The 20,558-nt window shown below is 35.9% G+C and overlaps 1 protein-coding gene across 11 annotated transcripts in view; it reads left to right on the forward strand.

The window, feature by feature from the left end:
* The window catches only part of DMD (dystrophin), a 1,302,935-nt gene that overhangs the window by 693,995 nt on the left and 588,382 nt on the right, over positions 1-20,558 (forward strand). For all 11 annotated transcript variants that reach the window (XM_086766697.1, XM_086766715.1, XM_086766672.1 and 8 more), the window contains one exon: positions 8,298-8,448. In XM_086766697.1, the coding sequence (XP_086622823.1) occupies positions 8,298-8,448 (151 nt within the window). The remainder of the gene's footprint in view (positions 1-8,297; positions 8,449-20,558) is intronic.

Below are 20,558 nucleotides of genomic sequence, written 5' to 3' on the forward strand. Positions count from 1 at the left end.
ATTCACAGTAGTTAAAGGTAAAAAACAAGTTTTCAAATACCATCACTCTAAAAATACTTGTCAAGTTTTAATAGTACTGAAAAAAATATGCTTTCTGTGTATAGTGTGAGTTTGTGTTTGTTTTTCTGTTGTACTAACATATCAGCATTATTTAAGGTATTTTTGATAAATATGGAAAAAGATGCTATATTTTATCTGAACAGGCTCTTTACGATTCAAAAATATTTTCTCCTGGTTAGCAGTAGGATGCATGCTTTCTTCTGTTAATACAGTTTTCTCTACTTTTCCCATTCCTATCACTTAAGTAAGATTCATCAATATTTTAGTTTCAGAAAGATAGAACTGTTTACTATGTGCTGCTTTTACAATAAAACTGAGTAATAGTTACTTGAACTTAAGCTTCTCATCACAAGTGAATTCTCCAAATAAAAGGGAAAAAGTGTTTAAAATGAAATTTTATTATGAAGTTTTCTTAAAAAAGCAATCACTTATCAAAAAGGCTTTTACCTCACTGAATAACCTCTAAAAGGTAAAAAATACCTAGGGCAAATGTAAGCATCAGTATTTTAAGAAGATAATGCTAAGTACTCTGTTGTTACTGTGGTTTCCAGTGAAACAAGGAAGTCCAATTTTCTTATGCCAGTACATATATTTCTATATGCCAATATATATATTACTGTACAAATCCGCCACACTTTAAATGCTATGAATAACATCTTTCAGGCTCAGGAAGTCAAAGCCAGTATTGACTGGTATAATCAGTTTTCTGCTATTCCTCCTGCTCTAAAGCCACCATTGTAGGGAGATTTTGAGGTAGACAGTGGATATAGAGAATTGATCAGGACAATTTTGGAGGATAAATCGTGTGTTGTTACAGGCTGAACTAAGAATTCTGTCATTGGAAATCACAGGATTTAAGTACTTTGTAGTAATTACAGGGGAATACAGAGGGAACATCCTGTAATATATACCTCTAATATTCTATTACACATACATTACACATGCTCTGGGCCATGGATTCAGTGATATTAATTTTATATTTATTAATTATGATGGTAATTTGGGGAATTCGTGAGAGCTGTTTTCCCCCAACTGGATATCACTTGTCAGTTCTCTGTAATTCTGAGTCTTGCACCTTTTTCTGTGTCCAGGCTGTTGAAACTGCAGTTTCTTTTTCTTAATTTAGTCTTACAATTTAGAACATATTCAACTTTCATGAGATTATTCTAAGTTAAGAATTATATATCTCATCACACCCCCCCTCAAACTGTAAAGAAAGCACTTGGAAGTGCGGTACAGCAGGCACCACGCTTGTTTTTTACCAGGCAGATGCACTATGTTGGAATACATCGTATGTTCAGCAGCAAAACCTGGGAGCCAGAGGGTGCTGCTGGGTTTCATGGCATTGACTTAGAACATATCCATGAGTATTTTAATCTGGATTGGGATCTCCTGCTTGCTGTGCTCTGTCTCACACTGAAAAGTACACAAACTGGATTCTATTCAGATGGACCCAAGGTGGAAGAGGTGCTCTCCGGGAGCCTATCTAATGCACTCCAGCAGTTAAAAGGCCCTTGGTCTGTGGGAAGTGGGTACAGCTGGGAAGGTCAGGCAGGCTGATACCCCTTGCCAGAACATGGCTGTTCCCTCTGTGCTGGCTGCCCCACCTTCTAGCTGCTGTCCTGTTGTCACAGATACGATGATTTTGAAGGTCAGTGGAAATATTTGCTCGATGTGTTGTTTAAGCAGCAGCACACAGGCCATTTGAAACTTCAGGATCTCGTGATAGAAGAGGGCAGTGGAGCTGTGTGGAAGGGATGTTGAAGAGTCTCAGGGCCCAACAAGGCTGGGTAGGGGACTGCAGGCAGAGACCTCTCCCACTGGTCCCACTGTGCCTGGGGGTGGTGAGGAAAGCTGGGCTGGGTGCAATGAGCAGAGTGTGCCATGGGTATACCTACAGAGTAGGCCAGGTCAAGGCCTGAGCTTAAATATGGCTCTGAAGCCATGGGCAGAAACCCCAGATGAGGTTTCTCACAGTCGTTTTTTACCATGTAGTTGGACTTACCAAAGCCCAGTGCCAGTTTACACTGCTGTGCCACGTCAAAGCAGTGGAGAGCTTGGGGGAGGCCCACAGTGCCTTGATGGTTAGTCAAGAGTGAACGCGATTTTTCACCCATATTTCATTTTATCAGACAGATGCTACTGTAGGGTGGCATCTTGGCTAGAACTGCAGTGTACAGTCATCCATCATGAGGATGAAATGTGTGCATACCCTTTACATGCAGGCAGTTTGGATTTCTGTAAAATTAAGCCACTGTTATTTTCATGTAAAATATTTGATTTAGGGATTTTGTAATGGCAATTTTTGATAGTTTCACATTGACAAGCTATGAAATTTATAGCTTTATTACCAATTGCGTTAATAATTTATTTTGTATCAGGGAGTTGCAATAAGCTAATCTCTCACCTAGGTCACAGTTAATCAAGTACTTCTTTATGTTCTTTAGGGAAAAGTTGTTAGCTGCTTTTAATTTAGGTGTCTAGATTAAGTCCTCTCAAATCATAGAATCATAGAATAGTTCCAGTTGGAAAGGACCTTTAAAGGTCATCTAATCCAACCCCCTTGTCGTAGTTTTCCCAAAAAAAAAAAAAAAAAAAAAAAAAAAAAAAAAAAAAAAATAGGAAAAGCTACCTGGTTAGTTAACACTCGGGGATCCACCAATCGAGCTGGCCCTGCCCAGTCAGAACTGTTACATATTGTAGAGGGTGATAAAGTCCCTGTAGTGCATCTAAGGACTTCTCATCTCCTCTCCACTTCTTGCAGCCGGGCTGGACCGAGTCGGGCCCAGTCGGCTGCCTGGCGAGAGGCCAGAGGGTGAGGCCTGCGAGGCCCATGAGGCCTGCGCCTCCCCCTCTGCGCCTCTGCCCCCGCTCAGCTTCTTCACATCTTCTCTTCTCTCTCTCTTTTTTTTTCTGTTTTCCCCTTCTTAAATACGTTATCGCAGAGGCGTTATCACGGGACATTCTGCTACCAATCGGCTTGGCCTTGGCCAGCAGCAGGTCCGCCCTAGGCCCGGCCGAGTCCACTGAACAAAGGGGAGCGACTTCTAGCAGTTTCCTACAGAAGCTACCACCTTAAGCCCCCCCTTACTAACAAAACCACGACATTCCACCCCTCGCCTCTGCGAATTACTTATTTAAGAATTCTAATTAAAATACATACACATCAACAGAAAAGAAAAAAGAATTTCCTACACCAAGAATCAAAATAATATCCTCAAAACATCAACAGTGGATAGACCATACAATTTACACACAATTCACCACTTATCCCTTCACCACAATCAGAACATAAATTTCCCCTAATCATTTTGCTCTTTTGTCAAGTTCAATCCCTGTTTTGCCCATTACCGCTCCCAATTAAACTCAATCCTTATCTCAAATTCCTCGAGCCCCACGTTGGGCGCCAAAATAACTGTCGTAGTTCAGCCCCGATCGGACCAGACTACGCAGTCTCTCTCTCAACTCCCCCCCACCTTCTGAGAGAACAGGGAGAGAAAATAGAAGGAAAAACGGCTCGAGGTTTGAGATAAGGACAGGGAGAAATCCTTAAAGTTACCGTCACGGGCAAAACAGACTCGACTTGGGGAAAACTATTCATTTATTACTACAAACAGCAGGATAATGAGACAGAGAACAAGATAACCTCCCCCCACCCCTCCGTCTTCCCAAGCTTAACATTATCTCTACTACCTTCCCCTCCCGAGTGGCACGGGGGGGGGAAGAGGGAATGGGGGTTGCAGTCAGTTCATCATACGTTGTTTCACACCGCTGCTTCATGGTCGGGGGAAGAACTCCTCACATTCCTCCCCTGCTCCATTGTGGGGTCCCTCCCACGGGCCACAGTCCTTTGTGGAACTGCTCCGGCGTGGGTCATCTCTTCCACGGGTGCAGTCTCTCCAGAACAGCTGTCCCAGCGGGCCCTCCATGGGCCACAGCTGCCTTCAGGCATCCACCTCCCCCGGTATGGGGTCCTTCACGGGCTCCAAGTGGATCTCTGCTCCTCCGTGGACCTCCATGGGCTGCAGGGGGACAACCTGCTCCACCATGGTCATCACCACAGGCTGCAGGGGAATCTTGGCCAGGAGCCGCATTACTCCTCCCCCTCCTTCTGAACTGACCTTGGTGTCTGCAGCCGTTCCTCACAACAGGCTGGTAGGTGTCTCTCAGGATCTTTTTTACATCTCATTCACTTCTCATCTCCTCTCCACTTCTTGCAGCCGGGCTGGACCGAGTCGGGCCCAATCGGCTGCCTGGCGAGAGGCCAGAGGGTGAGGCCTGCAAGGCCCATGAGGCCTGCGCCTCCCCCTCTGCGCCTCTGCCCCCGCTCAGCTTCTTCACATCTTCTCTTCTCTCTCTCTTTTTTTTTCTGTTTTCCCCTTCTTAAATACGTTATCGCAGAGGCGTTATCACGGGACATTCTGCTACCAATCGGCTTGGCCTTGGCCAGCAGCAGGTCCGCCCTAGGCCCGGCCGAGTCCACTGAACAAAGGGGAGCGACTTCTAGCAGTTTCCTTCAGAAGCTACCACCTTAAGCCCCCCCTTACTAACAAAACCACGACACCCCTGCAAAGAGCAGGGACATCAACTGATCAGGTTGCGCAGAGCCCCATTCAAAATACATCATTTCATCTCTGTTCTGATGAAGGAAAACTTTTTAAGAAAAAAAAAAAGGTGGAATTTTGAAGTTCAAATTTGTATGCATAGTCAATAACCTTATTTAGTGTGGAAGAAGAATGTATGTTTTATAAATTATACGGAGTGTTTCTTTTTAGACTATTGACATATGGCATCCATTAGAACCCAATGGAGTTTTTGTTTAATTATTACTTATAAATGGTTATTAAGTTTATTGGTCTCTCATGCTTCATAAAAATGAATTTGTATGTCGAAAGACTAGCAATGACTGACATGATCTTGCTTTTTCATGTCATTGTCTTTAGTGCACTGATTGACACTGAATGGTATGATATCAATAACTATATGGTGGGAAATTGAGATGCAAATTATAGAGCAAGAACAATAATACAATCAATATAATTCCAGATAAAAAATATTATAATTTAATTTTAAGTTATAATTTCTTTTTAGTTTATATGTAATGCTGCAGAACCTACTTTCTGGGAAGAGGAGAGAAATAGAATTTTGTAATGATGGATGACATTGTTAAGGTTATTTTGCTTTCAGTTTATTTTTTATTTCTGATCATTTGCCATTTTTTTGGGGGGTGAAAGGCAGCGTGCAGGAATGTGAGTAGTATATATACAGCCGAGTCTTGTCCCAGAATGGATCTACAGCAAAACCTGGAAGCAAAATCTAGATGTAGCTGTGTCTAAAGTGAGATCACCACTTTTAGTCCAAATGCAGAGAGGATATGTAAATTAAATATAAATTAAGTACCTGAAAGACATAGATTCTGTGAAGTAAAATGAAAACATCAAAACCTCTGAAAATAGGTTATCTATTTCTTTAAGCAATTTAATTGTAGAAGTTGCTTGACAAAAACAAGTTTTCGTGTTTTATTATCTGTAAGAATGGCCTTAAGTATTAAAGTTAATGCTTTCACATACTAATACATAATTATTTATACTACTTTGATGTTTTGTGTATTTTTACAAGGTGCTAATTGTGCTGAATCAAGTTGACAAAATTGCATAATTTGTAGGTTAATATTAGCATAATCCTACAGTACATTGTTTAGCAACAGTATAGAAATTAAGTTTACTGAATGTTTTTCCAATATGATGAATAAGAGTGTATGTCTTTAATAATAATAATTTCTATAAATCGTGACTTTTTGGAAAGTTTATAACTAATAGTGTTCTTTTTCATGTGGGCCAACTGGCTGTGAAGTTTCACTAAAGCAGAATGTATCACAGAGATGGGTTTCATAGTTTATCAAGGAATGTTAACAAAATTTCAAGGAATTCATTGAAACACAGATGCAAAATTAAAATTTTGTTCAGAACAACAAACCAATAACCTTTTACACCCCATCTCATGTTTGTAACTTTCCTATATTCAAAGATCTTTCCACCTTCGCATGGCTTCTTATAGTGCTATTCATACTGTATGGTGTTAAAAAAGTTTAAAATGTGAAAACCATGGTAGGAATATATAACCAACAGAAGAGAAGAAGAACTTGTATTTTCTTCTAAAAAATGAAAATTCATCAGTACGATGGAAGAGATAGTCTTTATTCCGTGATAGAAACCTAATTTTATTTGGTGAATTAAACTCTTTAACACTCGAACAATTGTGTAGTTTGTACATAAAGAACCAGATTACTTCCTAGAAAAAACAATTGAGTATCTTTGTATTTATCCTTTAAGTATACCCTAAAACCTATTATAATCCCTCAAAGGAGGATTATTAAAGTAAACAACAGTAACATATTTAATGAGAATCTGCTAACAAAAGATTCTAGCTAATCTCTGATTAGTGATCACACTTCGACAGCAATCCAAAACATAGGATAACTGAATTCCTTAAGACATAGGCCATCTGCAAAACCCCTCTGCAAGTTCTTGTCTTAAGTTCATTTCCTTGGTACTAGACAGCGAGCCCAGAGGAGGGCCACAAAGATGATCAGAGGGCTGGAGCACCTCTCCTATGAGGACAGGCTGAGAGAGTTGGGGCTGTTCAGCCTGGAGAAGAGAAGGCTCTGAGGAAAACTTATTGCGGCCTTCCATTACCTAAAGGGGGCCTACAGGAAAGACACGGAGAAACTCTTTGGCTGGGCCTGTAGTGGTAGGACAAGGGGTAATGGTTTTAAACTAAAAGAGGGTAGATTTAGACTAGAAATAAGGAAGACATGTTTTACAATGAGGGTGGTGAACCACTGGCACAGGTTGCCCAGAGAGATGGTAGATGCCGCATCCCTCTAAACATTCAAGGCCAAGTTGGACAGGGCTCTGAGCAACCTCATTTAGTTGGACATATCCCTGCTTCTTGCAGGGGGGTTGGACTAGATGGCCTTTAAAGGTCCCTTCCAACCCAAACTATTCTATGATTCTATTCTATGACAATGGCTAAGGCAAACAGATTTTTAAACAGAAGATAAATCAATCACTCTGGACAAAAGCAGATTAGATTTTCCCAAAGTGCCAGAAGTACTTATACAGTCTTTTATGTAGGGGACTGTAAACTTGCAGATGTGGTAGTAATATTTTTCATCCTTGCTTATTGTACAAACCCCTGTTTTTTAATATTGTAATCTTGTTTCATTCATCCTTGTATTTCAGCCATTTTAATTTTTGCATAACTATCTTTATCCAACACTGTAATTACCATGAAACATATATACAAAAAAGTGATTAATAAAGGGTCCCTTTACACAATACAAGTAGAAATTCCTTTGAAGAGAGTTGCATTTTCTTTGCTGTAATAATAATAGGACATTTGTATCCATTGGAGAGGCAGATAGAATGAGTTTCTTGCAGTAAAACTGGAGCAGAATTGTACTGTATGCATGGGATCCTTTGGGGTAATCTGTCACCACAGCAGTTTCCATTTACAAAGTAGTCTCTTGCATCTATATTACATATAATATTGCAATTCATATTTCTACAAGAGAAAAAAAGAAGTCCTTTAATCATAATAGGATCCTGAGACTAAAGTTGAGAAGTAAGGAATAAGAATCTGTCTACTGTTTTTTAATCCTTTATCTTATGATATGGGAGGTCAGATGCATCACAAATCTTTTAAGCTGTTTTTCGTTCAAAAATGGATCTAAAAATCATTTTATAGTACAACGTACAGCAAGTATGTTGGCCAGCAGTGATGGTTTGCAGTGTTGGTAGCTACAGCAAATTACTAAGGTGCGATAGGAGCCTTTAATCAGCACTGGTGTTTTTTTCTAAAACTAGAATTTGAACAGAGGAGCATACCCAGTTACACTGGGACCTGTGGGTGTTGCATTTATTATGTGAGCTGATGTGGGTTAATAAAGCTGTAAATTGAAAACATATTTTGACTATGTAATTCTTTTTAAATATTGAAAAGAATTTAAAAAATTGATAAGGTACTGTTTTGTGACACATATACCTAATGATAATTTCACTGTTCAGAAGTACTACCATGTTTCCATTTAATATAATTGCTGGAAATGAAAATACATGATGCCATCAACATCACACCAAATTTAGACATCCAACATTATTCATTTTCTTTTTATTTCTGTAGTCAATAAATAAAGTATCAATAGACAGTTATTTCATCTCCTTTTATACTTCCAGATGTTTTGACAAGTCTTTGGAAAAGTGGCAGCTTTTTCACTGTGACATGAAGAGCTTTAATAATTGGCTAACTGAAACTGAAGAGAAGCTGTCAAGAGCACAGATAGAGGCTGGAGACGTGGGTCATGTAAAAACCAACCAGTTTCTCCAGGTATGATTTGATTAACCCATTTCCTGTTTTTCTGCAGTGATTAGAATTTGTAGGTCTGGGTACTTTGTATAGTTTTGCAGTTCATTTAAGGAAGATTTCTAGTGTTGAGTGCCTAGTGGCAATTTTGGTCATGTATTTCTGTTGTCCTTGTTAACTAAGAATTTTCAATAGTTTATTTTAAAATACATTTTTTAAAGAAGTAAAATATGCGACAACATGGTATGTTGTGGTATTTCCATACTTACATATTTGGTCTGTATTTAAAGTGCTCTTTAGTTTCCATTTGATACTTATGACCAGCAGAAGTATCAGACTTAAAGTCTTGTGGAAGAAACGTGGTTAACCATTGAGCTGTACAAGAAATATTCCATGAACTATGTCTTGCAAGTATTGCTTATTTTGCCTGTTTCATGTTTTAATCAAAGAACTTTGAAGATGTTTTTTTGTGAAATGCAGTGTGACAGAATAGCCACTTATTTCCTATGTGTCCAGTTCCAATTTGTATGCTTTTAATCTTGCAAGCTATTTGAGTAGTATCGTAAGGAAAATAATAACTCTAGTTTCCTGGTACTTTATTTCATTTTCCTTTTGTATGATTGAAATGGTAATGGGTATGAAGAATTAATTCTAAACTGATGTTTTGCAAGTTGATAGGTTCAGCTGAATAACATGGCTTGACTAAACTCTGGATTCATATTATACATTACTACCTGTGCTAAGAAAAAAATCTGCTAAGCGAATTGACATTTGCACATTTGAATTGTTGGACTGAATTACTGTATTTCGAGCTGAAAGAAGCTAGGTCTGTCTAATATTAAAGGTACAGTTTTGTTCTGAATGAAACACTAATCTACTTTTTGGCCTACAGTTTTAAAAAAAATAAATCATAGCTTTTGAATTTTGATATTTGATTTCACCTTTTTAAGATTTAGGCTGCTGTTTCTTGACTGTAAAACTGCTGAACTGAAAAGGAAACCAAATGATGCAGTGCAAGTATAAAAAAAAAGATATAGCTGTTAAGTAATACATTAAGCTGACGTAGTTAAAATAGCAGGTAAATATTTTTCTGCAAATGACTATCAAGGCTTTGAACACGGAAGACATCCAAGATCTGGCTGGGAAAATAGAATATAATCAAACAAATAAAGATCCTCTTCATTGCTTATGTAAAAGGTAGCGGAGCTCAAGTGTTTTTCCATTGAAATTTTGTCTCTCTTTCTCTGTCCCACAGTTTTAAGCATTTATTTGAAAAACATAACATACTGAAGTAAGACATGAGTATCTATGTGATGAATACTAATACAGCATCACAAAGCCTTACCCTTTCTTCTTTGCTTTACCTCTGCTCCATTCCCCTTCTCAGAATTATTCTAGTATCCTTGAGCATCTTCAAATGAGCACTGATAAAAAAAAATAGATCTGTGGAAAAAGTGCTTGTCTCCTTTTTTTCTAATATCTTTCTAAAACAATGTTTTCTCTCTGAGAAGAGGTTGATTTCTGAGAGTGCCCAGACCAAGGTAAGATGTATCATAGATGCTCTAAATGCACTGGGTGTGTAGTACATTTCACAGTCCCAACAGATGAGAAACATTATTTCCTTGTCATCATTGAGAAGGAAGTTCATAGTGAATTGAACATTACGCTGGAAGACCCTAACATAATGCATTGTTATACAGAAGCTTAGATTTCAGTGTCAAACAAGACTGCTGCTGTTTTACATTTCCCTTTGACCTGGCCTCCTTCTAATGTGTTATCCATTTGTTATGTTCTCATTTCTTATGAGAACATTTTGAACATATGTTTGCTGAATGGATTTCTACCAAGATTTTCTTTTTGCAGTCCATCAAGCTTTTTCTTTCTTCCTTTTTCCTTTGTGTTAGAAATCCTAGGAACTCATGAATTTGTCTCTGAAACATTTCATTTAGTTCAATACATCAGACAAAACTGCATTTCTAATGAAAATTCACATAGTGTGAAAATATGCCAACTAACCTCAAGTAGGCAGACCCAATGTTAGCTAATAAATATTTGTCAAAGAATGTTTAGTCTGAAGTTGCATTATTCCCACTCTCTTCATTGGTTCTTTCTGTGTTTTGCTGGGTCTTGTTTGAGAAGTATTAGGCTTCTGTGAGCTGCCAGAAGAGATCATTAAAATTTCCATTAGGTAAACATTAATACAGCTGAGCATTTTGATTTACTAGATTAGCAACTTGTTTTATTAATGAGATCATGCTGCTTAGTAAACCATATTCAGAATTAACAGTATTTGTTTGAAAATGCTTTCACAAGCAAGTGAATAGTCTTGTATTTAACAAGGAACTGTTTTAGAAAAAAAAATATACAAAATATTACAATGTGTAATACTACTTCTAGGCAGGACTACTTTGGAAAAGTAAAGATTACTGTATTTATTTACATCAGTAAATACGGAGAGTCAAATGTTAATATAAAATGAACCAGTCAACAGTATGATTAGGTGATTGTGTTAATATAGATTAAGAGGTAATTACATTCCTTTAGGTGTATTTGGGGAGTGGAGTTGTGTTCGTTTTTGCTGCACAATGGCATGATATTAAACAACATTTATGCATTATATATAAAGTGAATGAAACCTAATAATAGAATTGTTTCATTTCAGGTCATGAACACTTAAATACTCTAATTGTGAATTTTTCCCTAAGACTTTTTTAAGAAATTGTAATTGACTTCTTTTATGATTAGGAGACAGGATTTAAAAGGATGTTTTACAGATAGCACATCATAAAATCCCTTTGAAACATATTGAACTCTGTCTTGAAAGTAGTTAAAGATTTGGTTTTTGCTCTCATTGCTCTAAATGAAAGGTTTTTCTGTCTCTTCACTCCTTAATGCTTGGCAGCTTTAACTTCTTCAACTTCCTGCACTTGCACATAGTTTATTTGGTTTTGTGCCAGGGCTGAGATGTAGTTCAGTTTTATCTACTCCCTGATGTTTATCCCCCTCTGTTCTTACAGGCTGCAGTAATTTCCCCTATTGGATCTCATTTGGTAAACTAAAGATGCAGTTTTCTAATCTACTTTCATATGATAGCTAGACAACTTGACTCTTATTTCCTGTGCCTATTTCTCTTTCTGGAACATGAGTTCTCAAAATAGCATGCTATTATGCAGCTTGAAACACCATCTATACCATCATCAAGATAGCTCCGGTGCTGTATTTTATAGTTGGATCTTATCATGACTGCATATCATTTGCAGTCATCTCTCTAAAATTGGTTATTTCTAATTTTTTTTTCTTGTGGTCTGCCTTGCAGCTCAAATCTACATTCAATTTTAGATGCAAAAAGCAACTACAAGTTGTACTGGAAATTAATAGCAGGTTAATATGCAGGAAAGAAGCAAACAGGAATTAGTAGTGGAGGAGGAGAGAGAGGTGTTCGTGTGCCATAGATAAATGCTAAAAAAACAGCTACAAAAAGAAGAATTCTTCAACAGTTTTGGAACTAGACTCTCAACTTACATCCCTGAATCATTACCTGAGAATTTAAAATTAGTATTCTTATTTTAAAAATACAGAACATCCACAATATTTGGTTTTTTACATTGATATTAAGAATTGCTCAGCTGTCTATATGTAGTATCGACTTCTGGGTTGGAAGTTTATTATCTATGGTGGTGCAGTTTTCTTTTAATAGTGAAATAATTAGGTTCTGGGTCTGAATTGTTAAACAATTCCTTTGTGTTCTTGATGTTCATCTGTTGTGACTGGTCGGTGACGAGTACTTCCCACTAAACAGACAAGGGCTGGACTTTAGTTTATTTTCTATAATTTAATTGTTTCAAAAATATTGCCATTATATAATTATTAATTTATCAAATATTTAATTTACAGGCCTAATTATCACTAATATTATGTTTATATTTTGAGGTCACAGAAGGCCTTAAATAGTCGGTAAGATTTTGAAATTATTGAGTGGTGGTGTTATTAATTATACTCAGCCTTTTGAGGATACTGTGGATGTAGAAATTGCTTGTTACAGATCTTTCTTAAATTGTTCATACATTGAATTGTCCAACATTTATATTTTAGAGTACTTATGGAAGCCTGCAACAGGCTTGTGGATGATTGATGCCTTCTCAAGACCCTTCCTCTACTGCAGGATAATGTCAGGAATGTCACATCTTTGTCTTGTAGATGTTTAAAGTAAAAAGATATAGAGAATCAAGGCTTTGGTGCTGAAAGCCATGGTCATGATAATAATTTTTCTCTTTTATATTTAAATTGGATTATATGGATATTGATAACCACTAATATTAATAACCATTAAATTTGAAGAATTCTTTCTGGAACACAGCACAAATGGAAAGGATAGGGGAGAAAAAAAACTGTTTCAGTGCTTGAGGCCACGTATTCTCATACCACAAAAACAGAGTAGTAAGTGGGTGGATTGTTTATTATGTTTTTCTCCAAATATAAAATTTGTAAAAAGACATTTTTAGTGTAATAATTGTGGTTTTCATATTTTAATTTTTATATTTTAGATTTATTTCCCACTTTAGTGAGTGATGAAGATCATTCCAATAATTTCTGATTCTTCTTGTTCCACTTTGGATTCCATGTGAATTAAAATGGTTCAATTTTTTTCTATTTGGATCAATTTTGTTCCAGCAGGTTCAATTTTGACTAGTGTTTTTTGATGTTATGAGATATTTTCAGAGAAATAGTAGAAATGTAGCAAAATATTCTTTCTGGTCAAATAGATATCTACGATGGCTTAATGATTCTACAAGAGATAGAAAACATAAAATGTGGAATCAATGAGAAACCAATTTGCCGTTGTTTTAGAGGAATCTCTGATTAGAATCATCATGGTCCATACTACAATGCCCTTCATATTGCAAGGATATATCTGGAAGGATATACGTCTGGCAGGAATTTATTATTGGCTAATATTTTATTAACACCAAAAGCACACAATTCCCTTGCTATTATGTTGAAAACAGATTCTACAGTCTTTCCTATATTTTATTTTATTTTATTTTATTTTATTTAGAGTCTTCTTACAATTTTACACACCCTTAGTACCTTGACTAAATGTCCTGACCTAAGCAGTCAAATGTTCTAAATGTGATAGCTAGCCTACATGAATGCCATCAGTTCTTACTTGCATATTGTCTAGATCATTTATACAAAGAAGATTACTGGTTTTCTTTTTACTGTATATCACCCTCTTATCAAACACCTCTGAGTGCAGCACACTACTGCTCCTAAGAACAAAAACCTAGACTGAGCGATATCCAATGGATTTCAGGTTTTTGCCCATATTTTCTAAGGTCTCAGTAGAAATGTTTTAAATAATATATGCAGGCTCTGTATCAGACACGTGGGCCCTAACTGATGAAAGCACTACTTTTTCTGATTTAAGGCCGCTTTAAAAACAAATTCATGGGCCTTTCTTGAATACAGTGCTATATAAATGGAAAGACTTAATTTTCAGTTAATAAGGGGAGGACATCACAATTCCTAGTAAAATAGTTAATGGCTCTTTCTTATGCCAAGCAGAATATTAAATAATACCATAATCTTTATAAATTTTATGTGTGTGTATATATATATATATATATGTATCCATTTCTGGATATATAAAATTCCTAAAACCTTTCTTTTACTGTTAAAAGATTCCTCACTTGTTGCTACTACTAATGGGAGTGATGAAATATCAAAATAATTTATCCTGAATTTGTAGTAAAAACATTTTCTTGTCATGTCATGCTACAAGAAATAGTATTTCATAATTATATCAGTTATTGAATTATTCTCTACTGCACACAGTTCTACATTGTTCTTAATTTACTGTATCCTATTAAAAGTTTTTAATTAATCTGTTGCTACTGGTAGTGGGACATTAAAATGCCTGAAGGCTATGAGAAATAATAAATTTAAAGTTGCTTGTGTCATTCTCCCTATTCTTGTATGGAGAGTGACATTTATGACAATTAAATGACATTAAATGACAATTCTTAGCTTATATTTAGGTTTTATTGTAAATCCTGGCTTTGTTTATTCAAATAACCAAATTAAATCTTGTAAGTCATTAATTAGGATGCATATTTCAAACATTTCATTATGAAACTTTTTGAAATAACTATTAGCACGTGTAGATGCCTCGTGACATAATTTTTATACATGACAAGAATGAATAAACATGGATTTTTTTCTCTGTCTTGGAGAAAACAATGTTCTCAGACTGGATCATTCAAACTTCCTGGTAACTGACTGTAACTTCGTGTTTGGGGGATTCATCTTCACCAGTTCAGACTAAAGAATTTGTCTTACTTTCAGGGCAAATCTGGACATTTATAATCAGTGACATGTACAGATAATACATTTCAGATTCAGAAAATTTATTAATGTTTTTGCCATACTGTGAATAGAGTAGTTAATCTGACCACATCTTGGAAGTTTTGGGAAATGAGTGACTAAATGAATGACTGCTTTGAAGGAAGATTATATTGGTTCCTTTGCCTAACAAAACATTTATCTGATCTGCTTTCATAAATCTTTCAAAAGTACATCTCGTATTGCATCAGAGATCACTATGGCATATGATTAAATCTGTGGGTGTTAATGCATAGATGTGAAGATAAGACAAACTTATGAGAGTTGAGCTGTGTCACTTAATGACTGATCTGCCTGGGAGTCCTTCTAGGTCTTCTCATGTGAATAATTAGCCATTAAAATTGCTTGCATAAAACAATCAAGGAAAGGTAATACTCTTGGGGAATAACATTCTATACATATTAGTTGTATAAATTAGTACAAATAGGTCTTGCTGTGGACCTTTTCTTTGATAGCTTTATTAATCTTATTTAGTACCTTTCATCCCAACAGATTTTGCAAGCTCTATTCATTACATACGGCTTTTTATTACCATCTTATTTTAGACAGAGCCATAAAGTAAACCGTATAGTAAGCACACTGGACAAGACATCTAGTTAATGTTATGTTGCTTTAAGAAGTCAACTGTTTTTTTTTAAAAAACTTGTATTATGAAAACTTCACTTATGAAAACCTTGATGTTTATGCAGAGCAGACAGCAAAGGATCAGCATCTGCCCTTAAACTGTCTAAAAAATACTTTAGCTAAATTTACTTGTCCTAATTTTGGAAGTTAATTTTTGTCGGGTTGTGATGAACTGTCTTTTGTCTTTTGCATTTAGGTGTTTTCCACTGAGTTCCTTTTTACTGACAGCCTTGATAGGCACCTTTGTGGAGGAGTTTGTTTATTTGTTAATATAAGGAGAGGAGTCAAGTGAGTTAGGTATGAGTTTGATCACTGATGCGTGGATGTTGAAGAATGGAGCTTTTGGCTAGACTATTTTACTATTTATTGTTCATGTCAGATAAACTTGTCAGTTCATTTATTTCTCCAAGAGGTTATGTTATATAGAGAGACACAGTGTAGCAGATGTGGAAATAGTGGTAACATGCTTGAGTTGTGTAAATAAAATATTTACTTTTGCCCTATAGCAAACTTCCAACATAGTTCTTTCCTACCTAATATTTGCACATGAGATCCATTTCACCAAAACAGGTTCAGAGTAGGCATCTGTATTTCAGTTTGTAATTCTAGTCTTCCTTTGTAGACAAAGGAGAAAAATAGTCACTTCTAGAGTGAAGGTCACCTGACCTTTCTGAGAAACTCTGAAAGTGAACTGTGACAGAATTGGATGTGTTAACTTCTCCAGGAAAAAAAAAACAAAAAAAAATATTTAGTTGTTTGGATTTTTTTTTTTTAGTTCAAGTGCACTCCTTCCTCCCTTGAATGCATATTTCATCAAGTTTTGAATATTCAGGGTTACCAGTACTAGTGAATCAGGACTGATACTAGCCAGAATGTATGACAAAGTAATGTATTCATGCTGAAATAAATCTCTTTTCATAATTGGACTAGATATTTTGCCACAGTACAAAGATAAAATTCACTGAATGATTCACCGCAGGTAGTAGAAGAGAATTAAAAATATTCAAATTAATGGTGTTTCCCGTGTGTTCTGTGAACACCACAAGTATTGAAGCTAGAATTCCCAGTATTTTGTGTTTTGCACTTATCTGTAAGTTCCAGTTGAAATGTTTTCCACTGTGGGGGGCTTTATAAGGTGTTTATTTTTGGTGTGAATTCTCATCTGTTTACTAAGGTCTACACACTACACCTGTTCCCCTGTTAGTGACCAATAGTATCTGGTTTTCGTTATCTGGTTGCCTTTTCTAAAAGTAAATCATGAAATGTCATAAATTATTATAATTCTAATCTTCTGACAAACTTGTTGAAAATAAGTCAGAATATTTAAAGCTGTGGAGGAAGATTAGGGTGAAAGAAAGACCAACAGGCAATCAGAGAGCTCAATCATATAAACTTAAAAAAATCAGGCTGAAAAGTGAGTTAATTATTTTCTAAAACTTTGTTTCTTTAAAACTATTTGACTTGTTTTGTTAAAGAGTTCTCAAATACTTCATTACTAACAATTACTTTTTAGAAAAAAAAATTAGATGGAGGCTACTTCTTTCGTTTGTCCTGTTCACAGCTCCTTGAAGAAATTTGTTCTTACTTTGTTGCTCATATCATGCTGGCTTGCAGTGGTGTATGTATTCATGACAAATGGTATGGAAAAGGGGTGGATACTGTCTTGGTTTTGGCATGGATGGAGTTAATTTTCCTCTCAGTTGCCAGTGTGTTTTGGATTTTGTGTGTGAATGTTGATAAAACACCCTGATGATACCAGTTGTTGTTAATGAGACCAAGGACACCATCCTGCTTTCCAAGTCTTGCTAATGTGCAGATGCAGGAAGCTGGGAGAAAGACAGACAGCATAATTGATCCAAACTGGCCAAAGAGAGTATTCCATGCCATAAACGTCATGCTCAGTATATAAGTGGAGGTTGGCTAGGGTGGGGGCGTCCATCTTCTCTCTCTCTGTCACTGGCATCGTTCTCTCTACCTTGCTGGCTCCTTTTCACTCCTTCGCTTGCTGCTCAGTTTCATTTTCGTGATGGCTGCTCGGGATGGGCTGTATCAGTCATTGGGACATTGGCTGGTGAGAAAACGTACATTGTTCATTTTGTATATTTTAGTATCCTTATATTCTGTTATTATTGTAGTTTTTCTTTGCTATTCTAGTAAAATGTCTTTATCTCAAACCCACGAGTTTTCCTTTCTTCCCAATTCTCACCGTCATCCAGCTGGGGAGAGGGAGGGTGAGCAAGAAACTGTGCGGTAACTCAGGCTAAACCATCACAGTATGCAATCAATTTTCTTTCTAAAACTAAAAAAAAAAAAAAACCACCCCTTGTATTATTTCAGTAAAACAATATGGCAGAATTTTAGGACAATGTTAGATGTTTATAGTAGACACTGAGCTCAACCTTTTTTTTCTGTTATACTTATTCTGGCAGGAAGTATTCTATTACCTAGTTACTCTTCTAAAAAATGAACAAAATACACAAGTGCTGTAGCTTGTCACTCAAAATCTAAACTTGCAATGGATGAAAAAACATTTCTAAAAACTACACAATTTTGAAAATCTATTTGACTTTTCACAATGCAAGTGAGACTATTATAGAAAAAAATATTTTATTTTACAGGTCTAAGTATTTAGCATTTGCTGAATATCTTCTGAATTCAAACAACAAATCTTCCTTAATTGATTAAAAGGAGAAAAAATATGTACTTTTGTCTCACATACTCAGATTCTTTAAAAGCTTCAATTTTTATTGAATGATTTAAGAATGTGTAATGAATTGTGGAGTGTGGCAAATCCCTGTTTATACATTAATTGGAACAAGAATATGATAGACTTGTACTCATCATCTGACTATATTTGAGAATCTCAGAACTTTGCAGATTTCAGAATGGTTTATTGAGTTTTGCTTTTTTTGGTTGTTGTTTTTTTTTTTTAATGAAGGTAGCAAACTCTTACAGTATGTTAATTTATATAGGACACTCCTGTCAAAAAATGCTAAGAGAAGGGAAAGAAGAAATGAAAAAGAATATATTTTGAGCATGTTTTCCAATGTGCAATTACTATATTAGGATGGCAAATATCTGCCAATTTCACAGTATTATGAGGTGTCTCACAATATCCCCTCAAGAGTGGATACTCAAAGTCAACTGACTTATGTGTCATTTTAGTGGAAATATAGCATAAACGAACATTTATAGAGGAGATGTACCAAAAACTGGGCAAGGTTCTGCTATTGAGGTGGTATTAGAAGTGAAATTCAAATATTCAGGAAACAATTTGGTTATGCAATAAGAATGTTTCTGAATTGCAGGATCCTTAGATGAGCAGAGGGCTCTGTGAATGTTAGTTTCCCATTAGTGCAGTGGAAATGGGAACTATTATTTGCCTGTGTTATGTAAGACAGTTCAAACAAGTTTTATTTTACTGAAAGCTGGAAATAGATGCTGATTCTTTAATATAAGTAAGTTAGGTGATCATTTTTACTTCTTTATTTTTCATTATTTTTTGGCATAACTATGTTCTATTGCTTTCCATAAGAAGACGAGGTGGTTCTCTGTTCCTTCTTAGTGGCTAGACTCTAAGAACATATTAATGCCAGCTACTACGTTTTTGATAAAATATCTGTCTTGTCTCTCATTAGTAAGTTCATCTTGTGTCTCATGGTTCAGTTCTCACAGATGTCTGAAATGAAAATCAAATATTGCTCTATTTGTCCAGCCTTTCTGGAGCCATTAGATCACAGATTATTTTTGAAGACTGTAAGATAAACAAAAAATTCTGATCACAAAAATTGTCTTTCTGTACTTTTGCAATAAGCATGACACCTATCTGAAATAGTTTGCACAAGACATTTTTCCTTTAACAGTTGTTTTTAATAGCTGAAATGGAAAAGACTTGTTCTGTACATTGTATGTAAATAATTGAGTTTAACAGGAGGGTTTCCAAATAATTGTTTATGTGATGTTTTTAGTACTGGTATTTTGGTAAATGACACCTTTAAGAAAAATCACAGCTAGGGGTATTTTGTTATAAATGTGTCTGAGGCTGAAACAGAATGAGAGACTTTATGCCTTCAAAGGCAAAATCCCCTTCTGGAGTAAACTTCCTTTTTTTTAAAAAAAAAAAAAAAAACCAAAAAAAAACCAAAAAACCCAATCTGATTTAGTAGATCTAACTTCCAGAGGAGCAGGATTAATTCTAAATTCATCTAAACCATTCAAGAGCTTTTTGTCTTTAAGTAATCTACAAGAATCCTTAGCACATATTGAAACCTATTCTGAATTAATATTTGGTAGCTCTTGTATAAGTGTAGAGTAGATCTCAGGAGCAGCTCTGATAACACAAAGTACTATTGTGTTTTCTGTTAGATTATAAAGGCGTCAGGACAAGGAGTGTTTGTCTGTAATTGCACATTGTCCGGTGCAGTGGGGCTTTAGTTTCAGCTGGGCTTTCTCTTAAGAGCTCAGAGCTAGGATCATACTGGTTGGAAACATTGCATTTGTGATCAGTACAAAACAGAGAGTTTAGAAGTAGACTGAAAATACTGATTGTGGTTAGTTTTAATGATTTTGTGATTTATCTTGATGATTTTAGAACATTGTTAAAACTTTATACTTCAATTAAAGAGAGTACTCTAGATGGATACATAGGATGTATTATTTATGTACTGTTTTGATTTTTTGAAGACACACCATTCTCATTTGTCTTCATGACAGCATCTTTTCTTTTGAGTCTTTTGTTAGCCCTTACATTACTACTGAGTGTTACAGGATTTAGAGATGGAGAGTAACCCATGCACCTAGGAAGGTATCTTGAGATATTGCCGCAACCCTTAGCTGCCTCAAATAAAGCCTACTCTGGTACTCTCCAAATTTACTATCACTACTCTATTTCATTACCTCTTTTGTAACTGTAATGCCTTCAGCAATAGCTCCTGTTATGCAAGACTGATGATTCTCAAGACCCTTCTCCAACCCTGCCGTAAGCAAGGGAAGCTATATGAGAGTGCTTCTGTGTCTGAATGCTCTGCAAGATGTCAACAGGAGTGATTTTGTAAGTTTGAATAATACAATGACTTTGCCAAAATATCCAGACAATTAAATTGGGCTGA

Source organism: Chlamydotis macqueenii, chromosome 1, assembly GCF_036417535.1.
Source record: "Chlamydotis macqueenii isolate bChlMac1 chromosome 1, bChlMac1.mat, whole genome shotgun sequence".
Classification (NCBI taxonomy): domain Eukaryota; kingdom Metazoa; phylum Chordata; class Aves; order Otidiformes; family Otididae; genus Chlamydotis; species Chlamydotis macqueenii.